This window comes from Lepidochelys kempii, chromosome 2, assembly GCF_965140265.1.
Source record: "Lepidochelys kempii isolate rLepKem1 chromosome 2, rLepKem1.hap2, whole genome shotgun sequence".
Taxonomy (NCBI): Eukaryota; Metazoa; Chordata; order Testudines; family Cheloniidae; genus Lepidochelys; species Lepidochelys kempii.
In genome coordinates this window covers 248,915,553-248,937,119 of record NC_133257.1, presented here as the reverse complement: position 1 = coordinate 248,937,119, position 21,567 = coordinate 248,915,553, and the positions used below count along the sequence as shown (strand labels likewise).

Here is a 21,567-nt window from a genome sequence, read left to right as displayed (position 1 = left end):
CATCATCTTATCTAGTGCATCCAAAGTAAAATAGTGAATTGTGTGGTGCCTCTGTAGTTTATGCTGATCTACCTCTAGATCCTCCACAACTTGGCAACTAAAAGGAAAGCTACAGAACTTGAATACCAAGACTGTTGTTAATCAACAACACAGCACACTCTAGCTTTGATATTTGTCAAATACCTATTACTGTGGTATCTCAACACTGAAAATACACTGGCAGAGCTGGCTACATGAGGGAACTGGCAAAGCACTTAAAAGCAGCACGATAACCACTTGGTCTTTACTGTCATAGTCAATTGTCATTTCATTTTTCAAATAAAATCTTAAAACCTCTAAGTAGTCTGTCAGTTCCTGGCTCTTAGATGAGATTTATACAGGAATTAATTCAAAACAAACCACAAAAAACACCTTACAGAAATTCAAAGTAAGTTTTGTAAATTTGATGTTGTTATATTTGTAGAAGCCTTCCTGGATCTGTAGAACACAGATAAAAATTTTACTATTCATATTGCCCAAGAAAACATGCTTGACTTGTGAGAAGACAAGTTCATGCTTTGAGAATAGACAGAAGATAGAGGAGGATGCAGTGGCAAAAAAGGAGTGATTGTTTAGCATGCATATTTTAGTTCCACATTTTTTTTCTTTTCTAGAAGGAGTCAGAGTTGCGTGTGGCGTTTTTTCCCCCCCTGTTCCTGAATGTGTACAAATATAGGAATCTGCCATGTAAAAAACAACACACAGAACAATCTGGCTGTTTCAGTTCTTGTATTCAGATTGAATACAATTATGCAAGTCTGCACAACCATGTTTTTTGCCTGAACCAGATTAACAGTGCAGTTCTACAGTTTCACATGTTTACTCTGAGTGCTGTGCACTTCATCTGATATAAATCCAGATGTATTGTAACCATCTTAAAAGGATGTAGTCAGTGAATTTAGAGCTAATATTTGTGTTACAATATTTTACAAGACATACCAAAAACATTTTAATGAACTTTGGTTTAGTTCCTCTGAAACTTTTATGGAAACACTCTATGGTGTTGACAGCCCAGCAACATGGGTCTAACATAGGAGATCCAGAAAGTAATACTGAGTAGTCTATCATCATTCCTCGGGATGAAACAATGCACAAATAGTAAACCAACCAAAATAAACAATCAAAAGTGATATTTGGAACTCAGGTATGGATTATTTTCAATTTAATATTTTAATCTGCAAGGGTCACCATAAGTGAGACACCAAAAGAAAAAAGAAAAAAAAATGCTATAGCATATCATAAAGGCACTGTCCGTATGTATTACATCAAGAAAAACAATTCCAAGAATTTTATTGCACAAAAGCAAGTAAAGCACTGGTGCAGCCTACAGACAATTTACACCAATGCAGTGTGAAATTGTGTTTACATAATGGATAGGCATTGGTACAGCTACAGAGGTAGCTAAAAACAGTGTCAATGAGGTCTTAGTATTTAAACTGAGCCAAAGGTATGTTATACCCTTCACAGACATTCAAGAAGACTGGTTATTGTGCCAAAAAATAATAGGAAAACAGGCCTGGGGGAAAAGATATAAAAGAAGTCAATTTCTCTTACCTACCATCTCTATTTTGTGTTCTTAAAACATCTTACCTATATGGCTTACTTTGCGGTTTTAACTTTTTTACCCTTAGTACCTTACAAAAGTAAACAGGAATCATTGGAACACAATTTCCTTTTAAGTTAAACCTTCTTATTACATCTTCTGTGGACCAGAACACTGACAAAACTAAAGACACAAAATTTAATTATGATGGAATATACGGTGCAGTAGCCAAGCGCTAGGGAAACCTTGAGATGTTACAACAGAATAATCCATTGGAAACTGAGGTCAGTTCCAAACACCCCTATGCCCACTTCCCCAAAATTGGATAACCTAGAAGATACTGCTGCCAGTTTGGTTATCAAATCAAGCAGGTATATTGCAACTCATCATTGCTTGAAGAATAATTGGAGGAAGAGAACATCAAGGATCAAAAACTCAGTCCACGCAAATTCCAGTGCAATATTACTGGAGAAAAGGAAGGGTGATCATTGGGCCATTCAAGATATCTATGGCCAAACAATGGAGTTGAACAGCAAGACAGTAACTCTTGTGACCAGCCTTAAGAGTGGCCTACCAAGCAGTTTATATGTTGGTTTAATGTCGTATTTTGCGTATAAGATTTTTTTAAACACCTCATTGCTATTTCTAACATTAAAGCCCGTTTTTTATGCTCTTCATAAGCATATAAGAATGGCTATACTGGGTCAGACCAAAGGTCCATCTAGCCCACCATCCTGTCTTCTGACAGTGGCCAATGCCAGGTGCTCCAGAGGGAATGAACAGAACAGGTAATCATCAAGTGATCCGTCCCGTCGTCCATTCCCAGCTTCTGGCAAACAGAGGCTAGGGACACCATCCTTGCCCATCCTGGCTAATAGCCATTGATGGACCTATTCTCCATGAACTTATCTAGTTCTTTTTTGAACCCTGTTATAGACTTGGCCTTCACAACATCCTCTGGCAAGGAGTTCCACAGGTTGACTGTGCGTTGTGTGAAAAAATACTTCCTTTTGTTGGTTTTAAATCTGCTGCCTATTAATTTCATTTGGTGACCCCTAATTCTTGTAATAAGAAGGAGTAAATAACACTTCCTTATTTACTTTCTCCACACCAATCATGATTTTATAGATCTCTATCATATTCCCCCCAATCATCTCTTTTCCAAGCTGAAAAGTTGCAGTCTTATTAATCTCTCCTCATATGGCAGCCGTGCCATACATATAATCATTTTTGTTGCCCTTTTCCGAAACTTTTCCAATTCCAAGGTATCTTTTTAGAGATGGGGTGACCACATCTGCATGCAGTATTCAAGATGTGGGCATACTATAGATTTATATAGAGGCAATATGATATTTTCTGTCTTATTATCTATCCCTATTTTTGACTGCTGCCGCACATTGAGTGGATGTTTTCAGAGAACTATTCACGATGACTCCAAGATCTCTTTCTTGAGCGATAACGGCCAATTTTAGACCCCATCATTTTGTATGTATAGTTAGGATTATGTTTTCCAATGTGCATTACTTTGAATAGGTCAACATTCAACTTTGATTCCTGTTTTCTGAGTCAATAATTAGTAGGTCTGAAATTGACATTCATCTCCACTCAGTAAGGGACTGCTTATTTTCTAACCATAACAAGCCCTTGGTTTGTTGCAACAAACAAGTGTTTGTTTTGTGACCAAGCCCCTGTTACATTGAATAGACGGATCAGGAAGACCATTCTTTTCCCTAAGTAACTAATAAAACAGAAGCTTGGTCACAGAACAAACACTTGCTCCTTGTAACAAACCAAGGACTTGCTATGTTTAGAAAATAAGAAGTCATTTTACATTCTATAACACAATATGCTGAAGATTGTGGTCATGTCTGTACACCTCACACATTTACGGTGCTGAACTCACTACCTATATTTGGCATGTCAGAAAATAAGTTTTTAACATACGAACGCCTCTCTTGCGTCTTATTCTTAATATTTTAGAAACATAATACATAAAACACATTCAAGTTCCACAGACATACTGAGAAACATTGCTTCAGCCCAGACACATTACCTCATTACTATCTCTTCTCCTGGCTATTGGCTGAGAAGTTTTAAAAGTGTCTTCTGATGATCTTGCAAATAATCAACTCTGTTATGACTTCCAGAAAGCATTTGCTGATAGATGGCTGTTGATATTATAAGCTACAGCAATTTAAGAGTTCAGAGAGAATCTCTCAGTGACATAAAATCTTCATTTGGGACACCATGAAGTAAAAACACCTCAAGACCCTTATTAGGGGAAAAGGAAAGCCTACCATGATGGTTTCAAAAGCAGATGTTCCATTTCTTGCAAGACACCTCTTTCAGGTCTTTAAGGTCAGTACAGTACACCTCAAAATATGCCTAATGATGGAAGTTTTGCCTATTTAGACTAAAAATACCTCTACAGAGAAGCCTCGTGACATCCCTCCCATATATTTAGTGCCATAAATGGACACTAGGAATGCTAAATACTGAAAACAAGATTACAGAATTGTGTTTGTTAGAGAAACTAATCCAGTTTTCATCAAAACAAAGATCATTTGCATTTTCAGGCCTCAGCAAGTAACAGAAATCTTGACACACCTCCCTGCAATGTTTAATCTGATGATCATTTAACAAACTAAACACCCCTACTAATCATAGTGGCTTTATTCATTTAGAAGCAAGCCCAGCCATATATCTTCCAAAACAAGAATGGGACCATTCATTTAGAAGCTATCTTTCTATGGAGGAAAACCAACTAACTCAGGTTCAGTCACTATTAACCTATTATATATACACATTTGAATAAATATTATTTAAAACCACTGAACCAGTGTCAGACATAGGCCAGTCAACAACAGCTCATGATATAATCCAAAGAATAATTTGATACCATCTTCTGGCAGACATTCATTTATGTGAAGTGGACATTTTGATGTTGCTGAACTTTAATGTTTTACAATTAAATTAATTCTAGAGAAAATATTGTTGCTTTCTTTTTCTTCTGTCCAACAAACGGACATTTCCCAATGCCATACCAAGGTAGGCATTATATCTACACAATGCATGTCAGACCTCTAATTCTGTACTAGCGCTGTTGGCTGGTCCAATTAAAAGAAGCACATAGAACATCTTTCCCCAATTCACATGCAAAAGAAAGTTTATAGGACGCCAAGGCAGATTTCCATAAAGTATTAAGGAGATACACGAGGAAAGAATTTATCCCACTGAATTTATTACCTTTTATGGAGTTACATTTGGCTTGTTTTGAAGTCTGACTGATATATAATGAGAAAACGTCCTTCAACTCAAGCAAGTTGCCTACAACTTATTTGCCCCATTTCACTTCTTCCAGCGAAAATGATAGAGGCAAAGAATTCAGAATTTAAAGCACTGCTCCATCTACAGTTCCTTCCCATGTCTGTTTCACTACACAGCACCACTGTACCTTGAAGCTGTTTTTCTCAACTTGGAAATTTAAATGCTAGCAAAATAACAACAGGGGTGGGGGTGGGGGGTGTCAGTGTTCACTATTGGACTTGCAAGTTCAGTTTTATCTGAAGTATTGTCACAGTGCTACTGGTAACAAAGGCTTACACCTGTTGGAGATTTAAAATAAAATATATAGTACTTTCTAGCTGCAGCAGATAGCTTCATAATAAACTGCTATTATCCAATGGAGAGACTGGAACGGAACTGAACTCTGGATTGCCAATTTATAGGAATGCTTTTGCAGTCCCTCATCTTTCACTCAGCAAAATTCTATTTCTTATTCTTCTAAAAATAGCTGCTAACTAACTGAATTGGGGAACAAATTCCCAAACCTCCGTATTGATTTTCTCAAGCTCCATTACTAAAAAAACGTTAGCAATCAATTGCTTAAATGAAACAGGAGAAAAGAGTGCCTCATGTATGAAGTGAAGAATATATAATAATGTTATTATTCTTTAATATGCTTCAGAGAGGTCATGTGAGATCAGGGTAGATTAATTTAAATCACCAATTTCAATCATGATTTAAATCAACAAGCAGGAAACCTTGATTTAAATAATTAACTTTCATCATATTTGGCCTTTGTACTTTTTAGTTAATTTCCTTAAGAAAGGTTGATTCTCATTAGTTGGTAACTTAAAACACGTTGATTTGCAACTAGAGATAGATTTTACACTAAATTGGGTGCTTCTTTTTGCTATCCAGGAAGGATACACAACATTTATACATATTTATTTAAGCAATTTATATAGCTTAACTTATGTTTATTCAAATTCTTATAATTTAAATGTTTTATTGTGTTAGAAAATGGTGAATGATTAATTTCTTATTTAGTAGATTAATTTTTACTTGTCATTTGTTAAGCTCAATTTGGATGGAAAGTCAAATTCACTTAAAAATGTAAAAAAACCTTTTGGATTGCTTTTATTAAGTAAAACTCTAATATACTGGATATAGATAAGGTTTATCAAAAAGTTTATCAAAACATATCTTGCATTAAAACTTAAAAAGAAAAGGGGTACATGTGGCACCTGAGCGACTAACAAATTTATTAGAGCATAAGCTTTCGTGAGCTGCAGCTCACTTCATTGGATGCATACAGTGGAATGGAACCGATGAAGTGAGCTGTAGCTCACAAAAGCTTATGCACCAATAAAGTAGTTAGTCTCTAAGGTGCCACAAGTACTCCTTTTCTTTTTATGGATGCAGACTAACACAGCTGCTACTCTGAAACCTGTCATTAAAACTTAAGTAACATTTATTAAACACGAGGTATTTTCTTTACTTAGTTAATTGAACTGTTTCTGGTCACCATGTGTTCAAAATTTTAGAACTAGTAGACCTCATGCTCTCACACCTAGCTTTTATTAACAGATTGGAAGCAGAAAAAACAGGCTTTCCTGCTTTTTCAACTCCCAATTCGTTTCTTAATGTCCAATGAACTAGTCAATAATCTGAACTAGTTGAATAAACTGTAATGAAGAAAATATTCTCTCTGTCCCTGCAGAAGAGGCTACTGCTATCAAAAGTAATTTAACAAACTTTGGTTCCAGGTGTTTGGTCCATGACTTCCACCAGTTCAGTGGCCTTTGTTTAAAACTTGGCAGCAAATATGTACTACTTGTTTTTTGTATTTTAATAGGTAAGTTTAGGCCTTAACTTAATTTTAAAATAAACCTGTATTTAAACACAATATCCAAATTAAATTTTAAAAATCCATTTTTAAATTTTTTTTAAATAGTCAATTTTTATCCACCCTTTGAAAGACAGGATACAAATTTGAAAGGACACAGAAACTTCACAACAGACTACATTTTCAATGATGCTTAGATACAAAAGAGTACCAGTTGAAGGGCTTTATTTCCTCAAGTTTTCCTGTGTTATTTTATATCTAGAATGTTAGACATACAGATGTACTACAGCTACTGAATCAGCATCTGCAATTAAACAGTAATGAACTAAAAATTTACTCAGCTCCTTCAATTTTGTCAAAGAACTAAAGTAAACTCCTAACAGTTAAGGGCCCAGCTGATTAAGGCAGTAATAGAAAAGAAGCCCCTTGACTTTAATGAACAGTAGCAGTTTTGATAGGATTATATTAGTATATAACTATATTATATATACAGTTTTATATTAACATGGTATCAACTTTGCACAAATTACGTAGTCTCTAGAAAAAGGGCAAAACAGAAACCAAAGAAGATGAATTATTTTTAGAGTTTATTGAAATGTTTATTTTAAAGGAGAGATTGTCAAGGGTAGTCAGAGGCTTGGATGGATGCTGCTCTCTGTTTTAGTTATAACTCAAAGTAAAAAAATCACCAACTAGTGTCCCTTATAGCACATATGGTTCAATGATACACAGATCCACATGTATACAATACTACGTTATAGCTCCTGGTTGTCTGTGACATTTAAATGGGGGTGTTGTCTTTCAAGTTAAAGTATATAAAAGGGAAAAACACTGGGTGAGGATTATTATATGAGAGGTGAGTAACATATTGTAAATATCTCAACATACATCATTCAATAATTAATTAAACAAGGCTTATTAAACAAAGAATTCCTTTAGCACCATGTAAAAGAAAATCTGGTGCTTTAAATATATTTGTTAGTACAATACAGAACAAAACAGATCTTTAGACATCAGAACAAAAAGGGGTTTAGCATACATTTGTTCAAAAAGCAGATACATATATTGTGAACTAAAGAGGAAATGTTCATGTTCAGAGAGGGAAAAAATTCCCTTCTTCACATAATAGGTTCCTACAGCCGTTATAAATAATGTCAGTCTGCTTGAAGTTTGGGGGCAGAATTAGACCTGTTCGCCACCAGCAGGCGTGGAGAGTATCTCTTGCCACTCCCTATGAGCCTGCCAGTTGAGACAGCTTCTACAACCACAGTAAATTCATTTGACTACAAGGATACAATAGTAAAATATTTTATATTTCACATTTTGTCCACAGCAGGATGTGGCAAGAATTCTTGAAAAGTTTTTGCATACCAATTTGTATCCCTGTTTGACCACAGACCCAAACCATCTTGGGCAAAGGATCTGTAGATCTTAACACTTAAAGAAAGGAAATTCCGATAAGTATGGATACATTATTAGTCTTAGTACTGAGATATGCAGATATGATGAGATTTTAACAAGTGAAAGAATTTGTGTGTGATAAAGTAAAACGTGGATGTGATGAGAACCTTCCTTCAAATCCAAGTATGAGAAGTACCACCTATGCTGAAGTCTGCTAACTTGGATGTAAGCATTTCCATCTTGAACGGCTGTTTCTTCAGGAAACTTATTCTGTTTCAGATTGAGTACTGCTCCACTTCTTTAGATCTTTGACACTAAAAACAAGATGGATTATAACCCTTAACATGCTCCCTGGGCAGTGTGTGACTCCTATATTTGGGGAGGCTGGGCATGAGCACCAGAAGCTCCCTAGAAGGGGTGCGGGTGCCCAGACTGTGGCCCCATCCCCTGCTTCACCCTCAGCCTGCTCTTGCTTGGCTTTCTACACCCGAGGCCCTGCTCCTGCTCCACCCCCACTCCATCCCAAGCCCCCTCACTCACTGCTCGCACCTCTTCGCCAAGGCCCCTCCCACCCTTCATGGAACTTTGAGCAAGTACAAAAACTTGGGGGGCATTTGCTGCTCTCAGACACCCCTAATTGCCACCTGCTGCTTACCAGAACACTCCGAAGGGCTCTGGGCCAGGTGGAGGTGGCAGGGGATACTCCCGTCCTGGCCATTGCAGTTGGTATTGCTCAACCATCTGGCTTAACTGGCACCTGCCTCCAAGAGGAAGGCGGGGTGGGGGGGACCTTGTTGGAAGAGGTGGAGTGGGGTCGGGATGAAGTGGAGCAAAGGCAGGACATTGGGGGAAGAGTAGGATGCAGGAGCAGGGCCTTGGGGCGGAGCATGGGCAGGGCTATGGCTCAGGTGCCCTTTCGGAGGCGACACTCCAAAGGCAGCAGGCCAGCGGCGCACCTCCAAAGGGAGGTGTACCATAGCCTGTTTGGGGAGGCTGAGCCTCCCCTGGCCTCTTATACCCACCACCCATAACGTGCTCTCTTGGCACAGGACTGGTTCAATCACTCCCATCGGAAACATGTTTTACAGTTTCCTTCATGCACCACAGAAAGGAGTACCTGTGGCACCTTAGAGACTAACAAATTTATCAGAGCATAAGCTTTCGTGAGCTACAGCTCACTTCATCGGATGCATACAGTGAAAAATATAGTGGGGAGATTTTATATACACAGAGAACATGAAACAATGGGTGTTACCATACAGACTGTAACAAGAGTGATCAGGAAAGGTGAGCTATTATCAGCAGGAGAGCGGGGGTGTAGGGGACGGGGACCTTTTGTAGTGATAATCAAGGTGGGCCATTTCCAGCAGTTTACAAGAACAGCAGGAGGGGAAATAAACAAGGGGCCACAAGTACTCTTTTTCTTTTTACGGATACAGACTAACACAGCTGCTACTCTGAAACCTGTCTTCATGCACCAGTGTTTCTTTGGGTTGTTTTAAATTGGAAGTGGGATGAATCTGCATCTTGACAGAAATGTATCTGCTTTTTCTTTTAAAGACAGACACTTCGTGGACAGAGGGAAAGCAGCAGATACATTCAGAATTAAATGAAGCATTTGGTGCTATGTCTTACAAAATCTTAATTCAAATAGACTTCAGTAGGAACATTCATATAGACTGACAACTGGCTGAAGAAATGTAAACAAAGGTTATGAAAACAATAGTGTAATGAGATATTGCAGAGATGTGCATTCGGTCCTACCTTAGTTAATATCTTCATTAAGAAATATTAAATGTATGATGTAAACTGTATCAATAATCTGATTAAGATTTATGTTCTATTAGAAAGATATTTGATAAAATTATTTCTATTAATATAAAAAGAGGCTGTCTTTGAACTAACGGAAACATAAGCCATGCTGCTTCATGATAAGGACAGCCAAATGACAACATAATACTCATCACGTGATAGTTATTTTCAGCCAGAGTAAAACTACACTCACATTTCTAGTAACAACTTCGTGGCACATCATTCGAGACTGCTTCAGCTAATCGTGACCCTCTAACCCATTTTTCAAATCTTTGTTTAACTGTGGATGAGAATTTCAGTCATAGCAGCATACAGTGGAAAAACTTAATGCACTGACTCATTGCCGGGGAACGCTATTCTTCCAAATTCTTCTAAAGGTTATTTACGTGAGAAGGGTTCTATTAGATAAACTATGTTTTAACAGTTTGCTGCACAGAATTTTAATACTATATTTTTTGGCTGATAGGCACATATACAATTTTTTTTTTAAATTAGCCCCAGTACCTCCCACAAGTGATCTCTCCAAAATAAGCAGCCATTATTTATTCAATGTCTTCACTAGTGCATTTAAAGAACTAAGTAAATATTAAAAAATGTTATGCAAATTAAGTTTGTTATCTTTTATAGGCCAGTTTTTAATAACAGAAAGCTAAATTTAAAGATGGCTTGTGAACAGCCTAATTTTCAATGTTTTCTGAATTTTTTTTTGCAATGAAGTAGGTTAACAGGTCATCTGAAATGATGGAACACAAGAGACTGGATGGGCAGATTTGATAGCATAAAATTACAAGTTTAATTGTAAAGTTAACAGATCCCCTTCATACTCACAAACTGACATCTCAATGGGGCATCTGCTCACTCCATTCCAATAGTTTCTCTTCTTCACCAAGAAACTGTCATGCATGAAATATCTTTTCCAACACTAAATGGCCGAGCTAGTAGCACCTAATAACAATGCCTGCCACTTCCCATTATAGGGTCCTCTTTTCACTTGCTTATAACTTTGCCAAACAAATTATTTGGGCTGAAGACATGCCAGGTGTCTGCCTTAGGCTAAATATTTTGGAAAACTTCTTCAGTCAGACCAGTTCAGCCATTCTGGAGAACAAAAGTAGGCAAAAAATCTTACTTTACCCTCTGTTAAAACATCTGGGCAACCTCTTCTTTGACAGGCTCTAACATCCTCATCCTTTAGAACACACCTACCACATCGGGGCCCCTCAGGTGAGTTCACACAAAACAGATGTGGGGAGAGAGAAGGAAGGAGAACCTTCCTCACAACTTTTAGCCTAGTGGTTAGGGTACTCACCTGGGATGTGGGAGACCCTGATTCATGTCCCCCTTCTCCCTTGTGAGAAGAGATTATTTTAAAAACAGGAATCTGCCACCTCTCAAATGAGTGCCCTAGCCATTGGGCTATGGCATATTCTGATGTGGGACTCCCTCAGTCTCTCCCATTGAAGCAGTTCCACTATGGATAAATAATTAAAGAATCATTGGACCCGAGAAAGAGCGTGCACACAAGCATGAGAATGACTCTATAGCAGCGGTTCTCAACCAGCAGTCAGTGGACTGCACGCAGCCCAATTACCACAAAGCTGCAGCCCAGCATGGCGGGGGTCTGGGGTTGGCACGGCCGGCTGGCCCCCCGGCATCAGGGGCCCGGGGCTTCCAGCTGGCCCCGCAGTGTCCGGGGCTGCCACCTGACCCAGCAAGCTCCGGGGCTTCCAGCCAGCCCCGGGGGGTCCAGGGCTGCCACCTGGCCCAGCAAGCTCCAGGGCTTCCAGCCGGCCAGTCCAACAACTTTGGGCTCCTGGTTGACCCCACAAGCTCTGGGGGCCGAGGCAGCTGCGTGTCAAAGGTCCAGGGCGGGCAGCTGGCCGGCCCCACACAGCGGGAGTCTGGCCTGCCACTGCTCTGCCACCCATTCTCTGCGGCCCAGGTAACACAGTATGAGCCAAATAAGTTGAAAACCACTGCTCTATAACCTGGTGGTTAGAGATTTTGAGAGACCCAGTTTGCCTGCTCCAATGGCTTAAAAAAAAAAAAAAAAAAGTATTTATCCACAGTGCAACAGTTTCAACAGGAGAAACTGAGGGAGCCCCACATCAGAATATCCCATAGCCCAACAGTTACAGCACTCTCACCTGAAAGGCAGCAAAACACCATGTTCAAATCTCTTCTCCTCATCAGGTTGAGGGCAGGGACTTGAACTGGGGTCTCCCACCTCCTAGGTGAGTACCCTAACCACTGGAATAAAAGTTATGAGGGATATCTCCTCCTCCTCCTCCCCAGGCTTCTTGCAAAAATATCTTTGACTTCTAACTCCAAAGTGAGTTTACAGCTGAGATTCCCCAGCAGAGATAGGTGCTTAAATCCAGACTGCAGCCTATCTCCCTGAGGCTTTGGCTAGACTAGCCTTTTTGTTGGCAATTTTTTGTGTCAGTCAGGGGGAGAAAAAAATACCCCCTGACCAATATAAGTTTCACTGACAAAAGCGCCAGTGTGGACAGCACAACGTCAGCGGGCGTGGTTTAATTATGCCGGCAGGAGAGCTCTCTTCCACTGGCACAGAGCAGCTACACAGGAGACCTTACAGCGGTGCAGCTGCAGCGGTACAGTTGTAATGCTATAAAGCCCGTAGTGTAGACATAGCCTTAAAAGTGCAGGTCTAGCATGTACCCCTCTTGTTCGCATCTCCCAATGACTAGCTTAAGAAGCAACTCGCCTAGCATGCTGCCTTTATGAATTGTAGTCTAAGGCTCCCATCTCTCCCCATTCATTGTATAGGAGCCCAGGCAGTTAACTCAGACTTCGTGGATTGCAGTGTGTTTCTGTGATTTTCTATGCACCTAAAAGTTAGGTGTTGTGATGCAGATGTCACGATGCCTAAGTATCTTCATGAATTGAGGCCTAAAATAAGAAAGGAAGCAAACAATGGGTGAGATATTATTTAGCACTGGCTTCAATTTACCTTTGTTACATTGCCTCTTTAAACAACTACACTCAAGCTGAACTAGAGCTTTATTAAAGCTAGTGCAGGTAAAATTTATTGTGTGGCTTCTCTCCTGTTTAAAAATGTAATACAAGCTGGAATTTAGCTCAAAAGTCAGCTCTGAAGGGGGTGGGGGGGACCAAAATATGTTGGCTAGAAGAAAACAAGTTAACTCTTAATTCTCTATTAATTCCCTTAACTTGCTACTCTGTTCTTGCTACTCTTTCATACTTCCCAGATGTAAACTTGATGTCTAGATAATTGTCTGCAATACTAGTCATACAAAATGATTAGCTGTAGCTAATTATTAGGCCAACCATAACTTCGTAGGCAAGTTCAATTTAATATGGTCACATTTTATACTTAGGTCTGACCAAAGAAACATACCATGACATTTATGACTCAGCCTCCAACTTTGAGTATTAGCATTTTAGAATAAGAAGTCTCCTGGACCTGCTATACCTTAGATAACAGCAACATCAAGCAGCCCTCTGTTTTCTGTCTTTTTATGTTGCTGGGTATAGGAAAATTTAACTGAAGTCTCTTTATACTCTGAAAAGTGACAAAAGTGGCACTGTGGGGTTCCATTTTTGTGTTTAACTTGTGTACGAGATTCATTGCATTCATAAGTAGAAAAGTGGTTTGTTCTGAGCTGCCAGCCTTAAAAGTGAACCTAAGATTCAGCTGGTAAGTTTGGTTCTTTTTAGTTCACATTTCATCACCAGTCAAAGATTCTGCAAGACAAATTCACGCAGGTTGCATCTCTGTCACCTCAGTCTTCAAATTCTATACTCTATAGACATAAACCAGGGCAGAATTTGACCCAGTAACTCAAAATTGAGCTATTTTTCCTTTTTGATATACTGGGTCTGTAGTGTTAATAGGAGTAAAGTAAAATTGTCTAATTTGTCAGAAATCCATCATCTTCTCTGTAGAATCATACTGAAGTGTTTGACAAAAACCCCAAGATATTATGTACATTTTATTCAAAAAAAAATAAAAATAAAAATGAAGGCTAAACACCTGTACACACCAAGAAAGTTTATGAAAATATGTGCTTTATATTTTCAGGTAGACATGCTCAGTTTATTCTTCAGCAGCATGATCCCTCACCTCCTCTTGCAAGGAACTAATGTTTATTGTTCATATATCAATATTTAAGATCAAACAGATATTTAAATATACATTCTGTGAAGTCAAGCCACACACTTTGCATCACTTCACCAATGCTTTACTGAATATAAACTAAATAAACTTTCTAAAAACATTATAGCTACACTCATTAGTTTAGGAACATCCTCGTAAAACTAATACATGTTGATAATTATATATTAGTGTCCTTTCCCTTTAACTGTTGTGGTGGCATAGTCTGATAGTAAGGCAACACTAAGTGCAGTCTCACTGAATCCTAAAAGCATCACTTTTGGCTTATTTATGCAAGAAAGCTGCATCAGTTTATTTTAACCTAATTTACTTAAACAGATGCAATCCAAACCCACTGTGTAGATACTTATTTTGGTTTAAACCAGGTCTTTAATTTTAATTAGATGAGGACACTGTTTACGGTAAACAACAATAAGCCATTCTTAAACAGAAATAAACACACAACTCCAGTTAAACTGTAAACTCTCATGCAGACAAAGACAGATTGCAAAACAGTTTCAGAAATTTGCAGTTAAGCTTTGCACATGTCATTAGCTTTCTTACATAGATCCAAAACATTTAAGCTTCAAAATCATTTCAAGTTGATCAGTTGAAAACACTGATAAAGTATTTGTGACTTAAATGTTTTCATGCTGAAATGGTTAATAATGCTAAAATTTCTTCATGTGCTTTTCTGTTGACTGCTACCAGAGACTGCATGGCTGCAATGCCTCTCTTCCCAGGCCACAAATGCTATTAATTTGGGAAAAATTTCTTAAGACAAAGTCATCCTGTTTCACTACTACGTCCTGAAGAAAGCAGCAAAGTTTCACTCATACAAATGCCTACATACGTGTCCCTAATGAAATCAGGGAGATAGTCACCTTAAAAAAAAAGATGAAACTTGGAATCACGTAAGGGTTTTTTTGTTTGCTTGTTTGGTTTTTGTAGGATGGTAGAAGGTAAAGGTTTTAACTTCTAAGAGTCTGAAATCCTGTCAACCTGATTGACAGTACAAAGCCCAGTGGGACATTGGTCTTTTAAAACAAACTGGAGGAAAGTCCCACTTTCCATCTCTAAAGTGAAATTCTTCAACTGCTGCTTTTCTTTGTATTGAAGTTTGTAAACCCTTTCACAATGCTGGGTGAGAAGTGTTGTCCTTGCTTTTAAGAGCACTTTGAGGCCCAATCCTACTCCTATTTAAAACCAACAGCAGAACTAGTGACTTGGAAACAGTCACTTTATATGTGAATCACTGCCAACTTCCCAATAAAAACACATACCAAAGCTTTACCTTGATTTTAGTGTGTTTATTACTGTAGTGGAGCCTACTCTTTTTAAAGAAGTTATTCTATACTCCATTTCAGATTGTGTTCACAATGAGAATGCTGATGCACAAAAAAGTCATGCAAAACAATGAAAAAACGTGGTGCCCAAATATCGAAGGACAATAAAAAAATAGTATCAAAGAGTTTCTTTTAACAGTGTACATTTTTATTTAAAAATGGATCAGGGCTGCTTTGTCAAGTTATGCAACTCCTGATAATCTTCAATGAACTTATTTTTGTGTATTTAAAAAAAATGTATTCTCTCTGCCTGACCACCTGGTTACAGAAACAAAGTGAATTTTTACAATCACAAGATAGTATTAGTTGACCTTATCTAGAAAAGGTTTATTTCAGCAGAAGAGTAGCATTACTTTCAAATCACAGTTGACATAGCAGTTAATATCCTTGGCATACAACTGGAACTGCTTGCTTAAATTAACACAAAAAACTGTTACATTCCCTCAACACATAGTGCTAAAGCAGTATTCTTACTCAAGATTTAAATTTTAATTTTGCAGTGGTGTATACTAAAAATAGAACAAATGGAACTAAAGAAATGATTCAGATGTAGGATTATAAGTTATTTTTAATAGAAAGCGTATTCTATGCTCTCCCCGACTCTCATTTTCTGTCCCATAATAGTAGTAACCCTCAAATATTAAGAAAACATCCTCTCTCATTATTCCAGTGACCTGCAGACAGTGCAATGCCCTGCAGTACCTGATTCTGATTGAGTAGCAACTCCTTTGGATAGTTATACTGCAATGGATTCAGTGTCTTGTCCAAGTGTCCTCGTTTTGGAATAGCAGCTGCAATCAATGACCCTCAAAAGGTAAGTCTGTAAAGTGCAGAGAGAGATGAGGGAAAGAAAATCTTCTGGGATACATTACTTGAGGGAGGAAAAGACAGAATAAGAACTTCCATAAAGCTCATTTTTATTCACTGTGGTAGCAAGTGCTTTTGTCCATTTAAGGAACAGCTCTGACTTTAAAAATGTGGTCGCTGAACTCTCAGCAGGCCTTCTGTCTTCATAGATCAAATGTATCGTAATTACATCTATCTGGAATACAGAACACTAAAAGGTGAAAGAGGACCAAGATTTTTTACATTCAGGCCAGCCATCTGATTAGACAGGAAGAACAAATGCAGGTTTACTATTAAATATACTTCCCAAGGAAAAGGTCATGTTGGAGATATCTGTCAGATAGGAAAGCTGCTTTCTCATTGCACTGTAACATACTATGGAGAAGCTAACCAACAGGAGGATGCTATGCAGTAACTACTTGTATTAGCACTAGGAAAATTTGAGCACCATATAGGTATTCTTTCAGCTGGTCTTGCTGACAAAGCTCCCTGAAGTAGATATTCATGTACTGCATTAATACAGGCTGAAAGTCTTGGGTAACCAATCACTACAAAAGATAAGGGCTAAAAACAAGCCACTGATTTGCAATTAGGATGAAGAGTTCTATTTGATAATGAAAATTTTTATTTGAGAAAAAAATACTGCATTAAATCTAACAGTGTTCCTAATTCTATTTTTTCCAACATTAGCTGAGCTTCTGATGTCCACTAGAATTTCATCTCTCCAACAGCCTACAAAGTATAGTTTCAAACCTCTAAAGAACAGACATTATGTAGGCACACTTCCAAAGCTTTAGGTCTTTGGTCTACACACACGGGGAAATAAATGCCATTTTCTCTAATGTCTATACAAACCACATCATAATGCAAAAACTGAAATACAAAACATTAATCTTGGCTACAGAGGACTTACTGTCTGTATGTAATGCATCTTCCTATGCAGAATCTAGATATCAAATTAGGTTATGGAGATGAACCAGCCATGCTATGAAGTTAAAATTGAAACTTGCTTCTTGTAATTAACCAAGCTTCCAAATGCACACATCCCAAATTCAAAATCAGTCTACTGCTACCATTTAATCCTAAACTAGACTGTATAAAAAGTTTGGTGCAAGTCACACGGTTACAGTTATGGAGATTTAAAAATGTCCAACACTTGCCACCCTCCCCTCTCACTAGTCTTTTCTGAAACACCTACAAAATTCACTTCTACTGGAGTGTTTAACAAGTAGAAAGGTCTTTTACTAATTCTGAACAGATCAGATAGCAATTAGATTATTTAAAGATTTGATCAAGTGAAAGCAAAAAACACTACACATGTATATTTTAAGCTTATCCTCACACAACACTTGATTCACTCATTGCAATGTATGCATGGCTCAAATGTGGATGTCTGAGAGAGGGATGGAGAGAAGAGTAGTTATCAGAGGAATCACACAGAAGTAGATTTAATCTTTCCAGCCCAGAGGTGTGATGTGGAGACCGTGAAGACAGAAGTTAGGTGTAGAGAAGGCGTCCAGGAAGGAATGGGGATCTATCTTTGAGGGACCTGGAAGGTTCCTTGACATTGTTATGTGGCTTGCAGGTAGTCTAAGCAATTCTTAAAATAATTAAGATTTAAAGGAATTACTAGACACAAACCTTAGTCAACCTAAGGTTTGAAAGAATGTTACCTTCTGATGACAGCTATAGTTCTCAAAGTGCTCAAAAGGCTGCAAATTCCAAATTAAAGCTTCACTTACAAAAACACTAAAAGATCTTTTTAAAATAAATCAGTAAATACACTAAGGTCACCCAAACAGCCTTAGGTCAGTCCTCATGGCAGGACTCTCAGAACAGAGCCAGAAACAGAACCTCATCCAGTATTCAAGGTTCATTAAGAATCACTGGTAAGATTAAGCTGTGGGGGTGGTGTTGAAGTTTCATACTCCGGTTTTTAGAAAACGTACACTTGCAGGATTTGTCTGAAACATGAGATTTATACTTTAAAGATGGTTTATTTCCTCTGAGCTAATGTAAGAGGCTAAGATGCCTACACCAGTGTAGCCAGCTAAAACGCTGAGCTAAATTTTTTCTTTGCGAGAAACCCCAACCAGGAAAGGTTCAAACCCTACTCGTAAATGTAAATTACGAGTCAGCAGAAGGCAGTGACTGCTTCATGCTCAGCGCAGGTATTAACTGGATGGGGCATAAGTGTCCGAGAACTGACGCTAATAAAAAAGGTAGGCAGAGCAGGGGCTGCTCACACGGCACGCTGGGTGGGTGAGTGGGGGCCAGACAGTGAGTAGGCGGCGAAGGGGAAGAGCCAAGAGGTGCTATCGCCCGGCCTGGGGATGTGAGAGAAGCAGCACCCCTCCACCCGAAATGGGTGGAGTCGCGGATATTGGAGGAAGCGCTAGGGCAGGCACCCCAGGGGCGCTGGCAGGTGATGCGTGGCTCTGGCTCCTCACGCAAAAAAGCCCCAAGGAGGTCGGACTCCCCAGCGAAGGTCCTAACCTGGCCTGTCTCTCTTCCCCTGGGGAAGGTGCCAGATCCCAGCCCAGGGTGCATGTCACAGCCCCAGGCGGTCAGGTCCTGAGGCTGGCGACAGGCCCCGGCCCGGGGCGTCACTCACCCATGCAGGCAGCTCGGCCGAAGAGACGCTGAGCCGCACCACCCGCTCCTCGTCCTGCAGGAAGGCGAGGGCCCGACCCAGGCGGGAGCTCTTGCCGCCGCGGTGCCTGCGCAGCCAGAAGAGCCCGAGCAGGGCTATGAGGATCCAGCTGAAGCTCAGCCCCAGGTAGCCCAACACGTACACGGGGAAGATCAGCGCGAAGCTCCGCGCGAACTGCGACACCAGCCCCGACACGTCGACGCTCAGCATCGGGGGAGGCTCCGGCACCGGCTCCCCGGCCGCAGCCTTCCCCGCCGCGGCGGGGTCCGACCCCGCGCCGGGGGGCTGCTGGGCCCCGGACCCGCTCATGCTCTGCTGGCGGCGGCGGCTCCTCGGGCGCTGGCTCCGGGCGGGCAGTGGGCGGCGGCGCCTCGCATCCTGCGCTCAGCCCCGCTCGCAGTGCCACACACCAACGGCCGCCCGCCCGCTTCCGGGTGCCGAGCCGCGGCCCAGCCCGCCGAGGGAGGGGCGCAGCGCGCGGAGCTGCCCAACCGCGAACCCCGCCCCTGCCCCGCAGCAGCCGCCCTGTGTCGCCGTGCGCTCAGCCTCCTGCGTCAGTGGGCGCCGCGCTCCGGCTCAGGGAACCCGAGCGGCCCCCCCCGAGGCGGGCCCCGCGCGCCCGCCGCCGCCGCGCCAGGCTCGTCCCCAGGGACCCCCGTGAACAGCAATACAAGCCCCCTCCCCACCCCCGCCGGACACGCCGCACGCGGGACCCTTCGCGCCCTGCAGGGCCCCAGGACCAGGGCTGCCTCCCCTGGGTCTTCTGCACAGGGGCCCCACCCTGGGCAACTAGGCGGGTGCAGCAGCACCATTCCTGAAGCTGGCTCTGGGCCAGCCCGGCGTGCAGAGAAAGCCAAACAGTGCGCCTCTCTCTGCCCCCTCCTCCCCCCCGCTTCCTAGGTGGGAGCCAGGGGGCTGTCCAACTCCGGCCCCGCCCGCAATAACAGCATCCCAGCTTCCCTCCGTTGGTCCCAGTGTACTAATCACAGGATCAAAGCCTAACTGTGCATGGAAAAGGGGACTGGGACATGAGACGGAGAGAGGGGGAAATATAGGATGGCTGGTCAAAATCAGGGAGTAGGACCATGGATGGGAGACGTGAGACAAACCCACTTTTTAGGGCCATAGAATTAAGGTCTCCCCAAGTACAGATGTACATTGTATTCTCCACACACACCATCTCCTTACCCTACCCTACCCTCTTTTACCCTAATCCCATGTGACTGCTTTCCCCCTTCCCACTTTGTACTCGTCATGCTAGTAGTTGGCAAGAGGCTGCTACCTGTTACAGCCCAGGTAGGAAGCTGCTTTCCACATACTTTGCACCCATAACTAGCAGCAACAAGGGATAACCCAGAACAAACTGTTAAGAAGTGACAGGTTTCAGAGTAACAGCCGTGTTAGTCTGTATTCGCAAAAAGAAAAGGAGTACTTGTGGCACCTTAGAGACTAACCAATTTATTAGAGCATAAGCTTTAGTGAGCTACAGCTCACTTCCTCAGATGCATATCGTGGAAACTGCAGCAGGCTTTGCTGCAGTTTATATATATATATATAAACTATATATTTATATATATATAAAGCCTGCTGCAGTTTCCACGATATGCATCTGAGGAAGTGAGCTGTAGCTCACGAAAGCTTATGCTCTAATAAATTGGTTAGTCTCTAAGGTGCCACAAGTACTCCTTTTCTTTTTGTTAAGAAGTGAGTAGCTTCAAAAGGAGCCACCAGCTGCTTCCCCCACTTCTCAGCTACAGCAGGTTTACCTGTAGTTTTTCCCACCTCGACTCTACTATTGCTGTCTTTGACAGCCTAATGTTATAGTACAGTAATGCCTAACGGCTCCATTCAAGATCAGGGCTCCTTTGTGTTAAGTGCTATACAGATACATATTTAGCCCTGGTCTACACTTGAAACTAAGTGTACACTTGAAACTACACTTGGGGGAGGTTTAGATTGGATATTAGGAAAAACTTTTTCACTAAGAGGGTGGTGAAACACTGGAATGCGTTACCTAGGGAGGTGGTAGAATCTCCTTCCTTAGAGGTTTTTAAGGTCAGGCTTGACAAAGCCCTGGCTGGGATGATTTAACTGGGAATTGGTCCTGCTTCGAGCAGGGGGTTGGACTAGATGACCTTCAGGGGTCCCTTCCAACCCTGATATTCTATGATTCTAACATCGGTATAGCTAGGGCCCTACCAAATTCAGGGTCCATTTTGGTCAATTTCACAGTCATAGGATTTTTAAAATAATAAATTTCATGATTTCAGCTATTTAAATCTGAAATTTCACGGTGTTGTAAATTGTAGGGGTCCTGACCCAAAAAGGAGTTGTGAAGGGGTTGTGCTACTGCTACCCTGACTTCTGTGCTGGTGCTGCTGGCAGCAGCGCTGCCTTCAGAGCTGGGCAGCTGGAGAACAGCTGCTGCTGGCCAGGAGCCTCGCTCTGAAGGCAGAGCCATTGCCAGCAGCAGCACAGAAGTAAGGATGGCATGGTATGGTATTGACAGCCTTACTTCTGCACTGATACCTGCAGAGCTAGGCCCTCAGTCAGCAGCTGCCACTCTCCAGCCGCTCAGCTCTGAAGGCAGCAGCACAGAAGTAAGGGTGGCATGGTATGGTATTGCCACTCTTTACTTCTGCGCTGCTGCTGGTGGTG

The 21,567-nt window shown here is 41.0% G+C and overlaps 1 protein-coding gene across 4 annotated transcripts in view; it reads right to left on the bottom strand.

Moving 5' to 3' along the window:
- ESYT2 (extended synaptotagmin 2) overlaps window positions 1–19,394 on the bottom strand; it is a 130,286-nt gene extending 110,892 nt beyond the window's left edge. For 2 of the 4 annotated variants that reach the window (XM_073334532.1, XM_073334533.1), the window contains exon 1: window positions 18,871–19,394. In XM_073334532.1, coding sequence (XP_073190633.1) covers window positions 18,871–19,218 — 348 coding nt within the window. In that variant the 5' untranslated portion in view covers window positions 19,219–19,394. Of the gene's footprint in view, window positions 1–10,119; window positions 10,207–10,754; window positions 12,840–16,112; window positions 16,231–18,870 lie in introns of all 4 variants that reach the window. The other 2 variants (XM_073334535.1, XM_073334534.1) reach the window with 2 other exon arrangements.
- Between the last annotated feature and the right edge of the window lie 2,173 nt (window positions 19,395–21,567).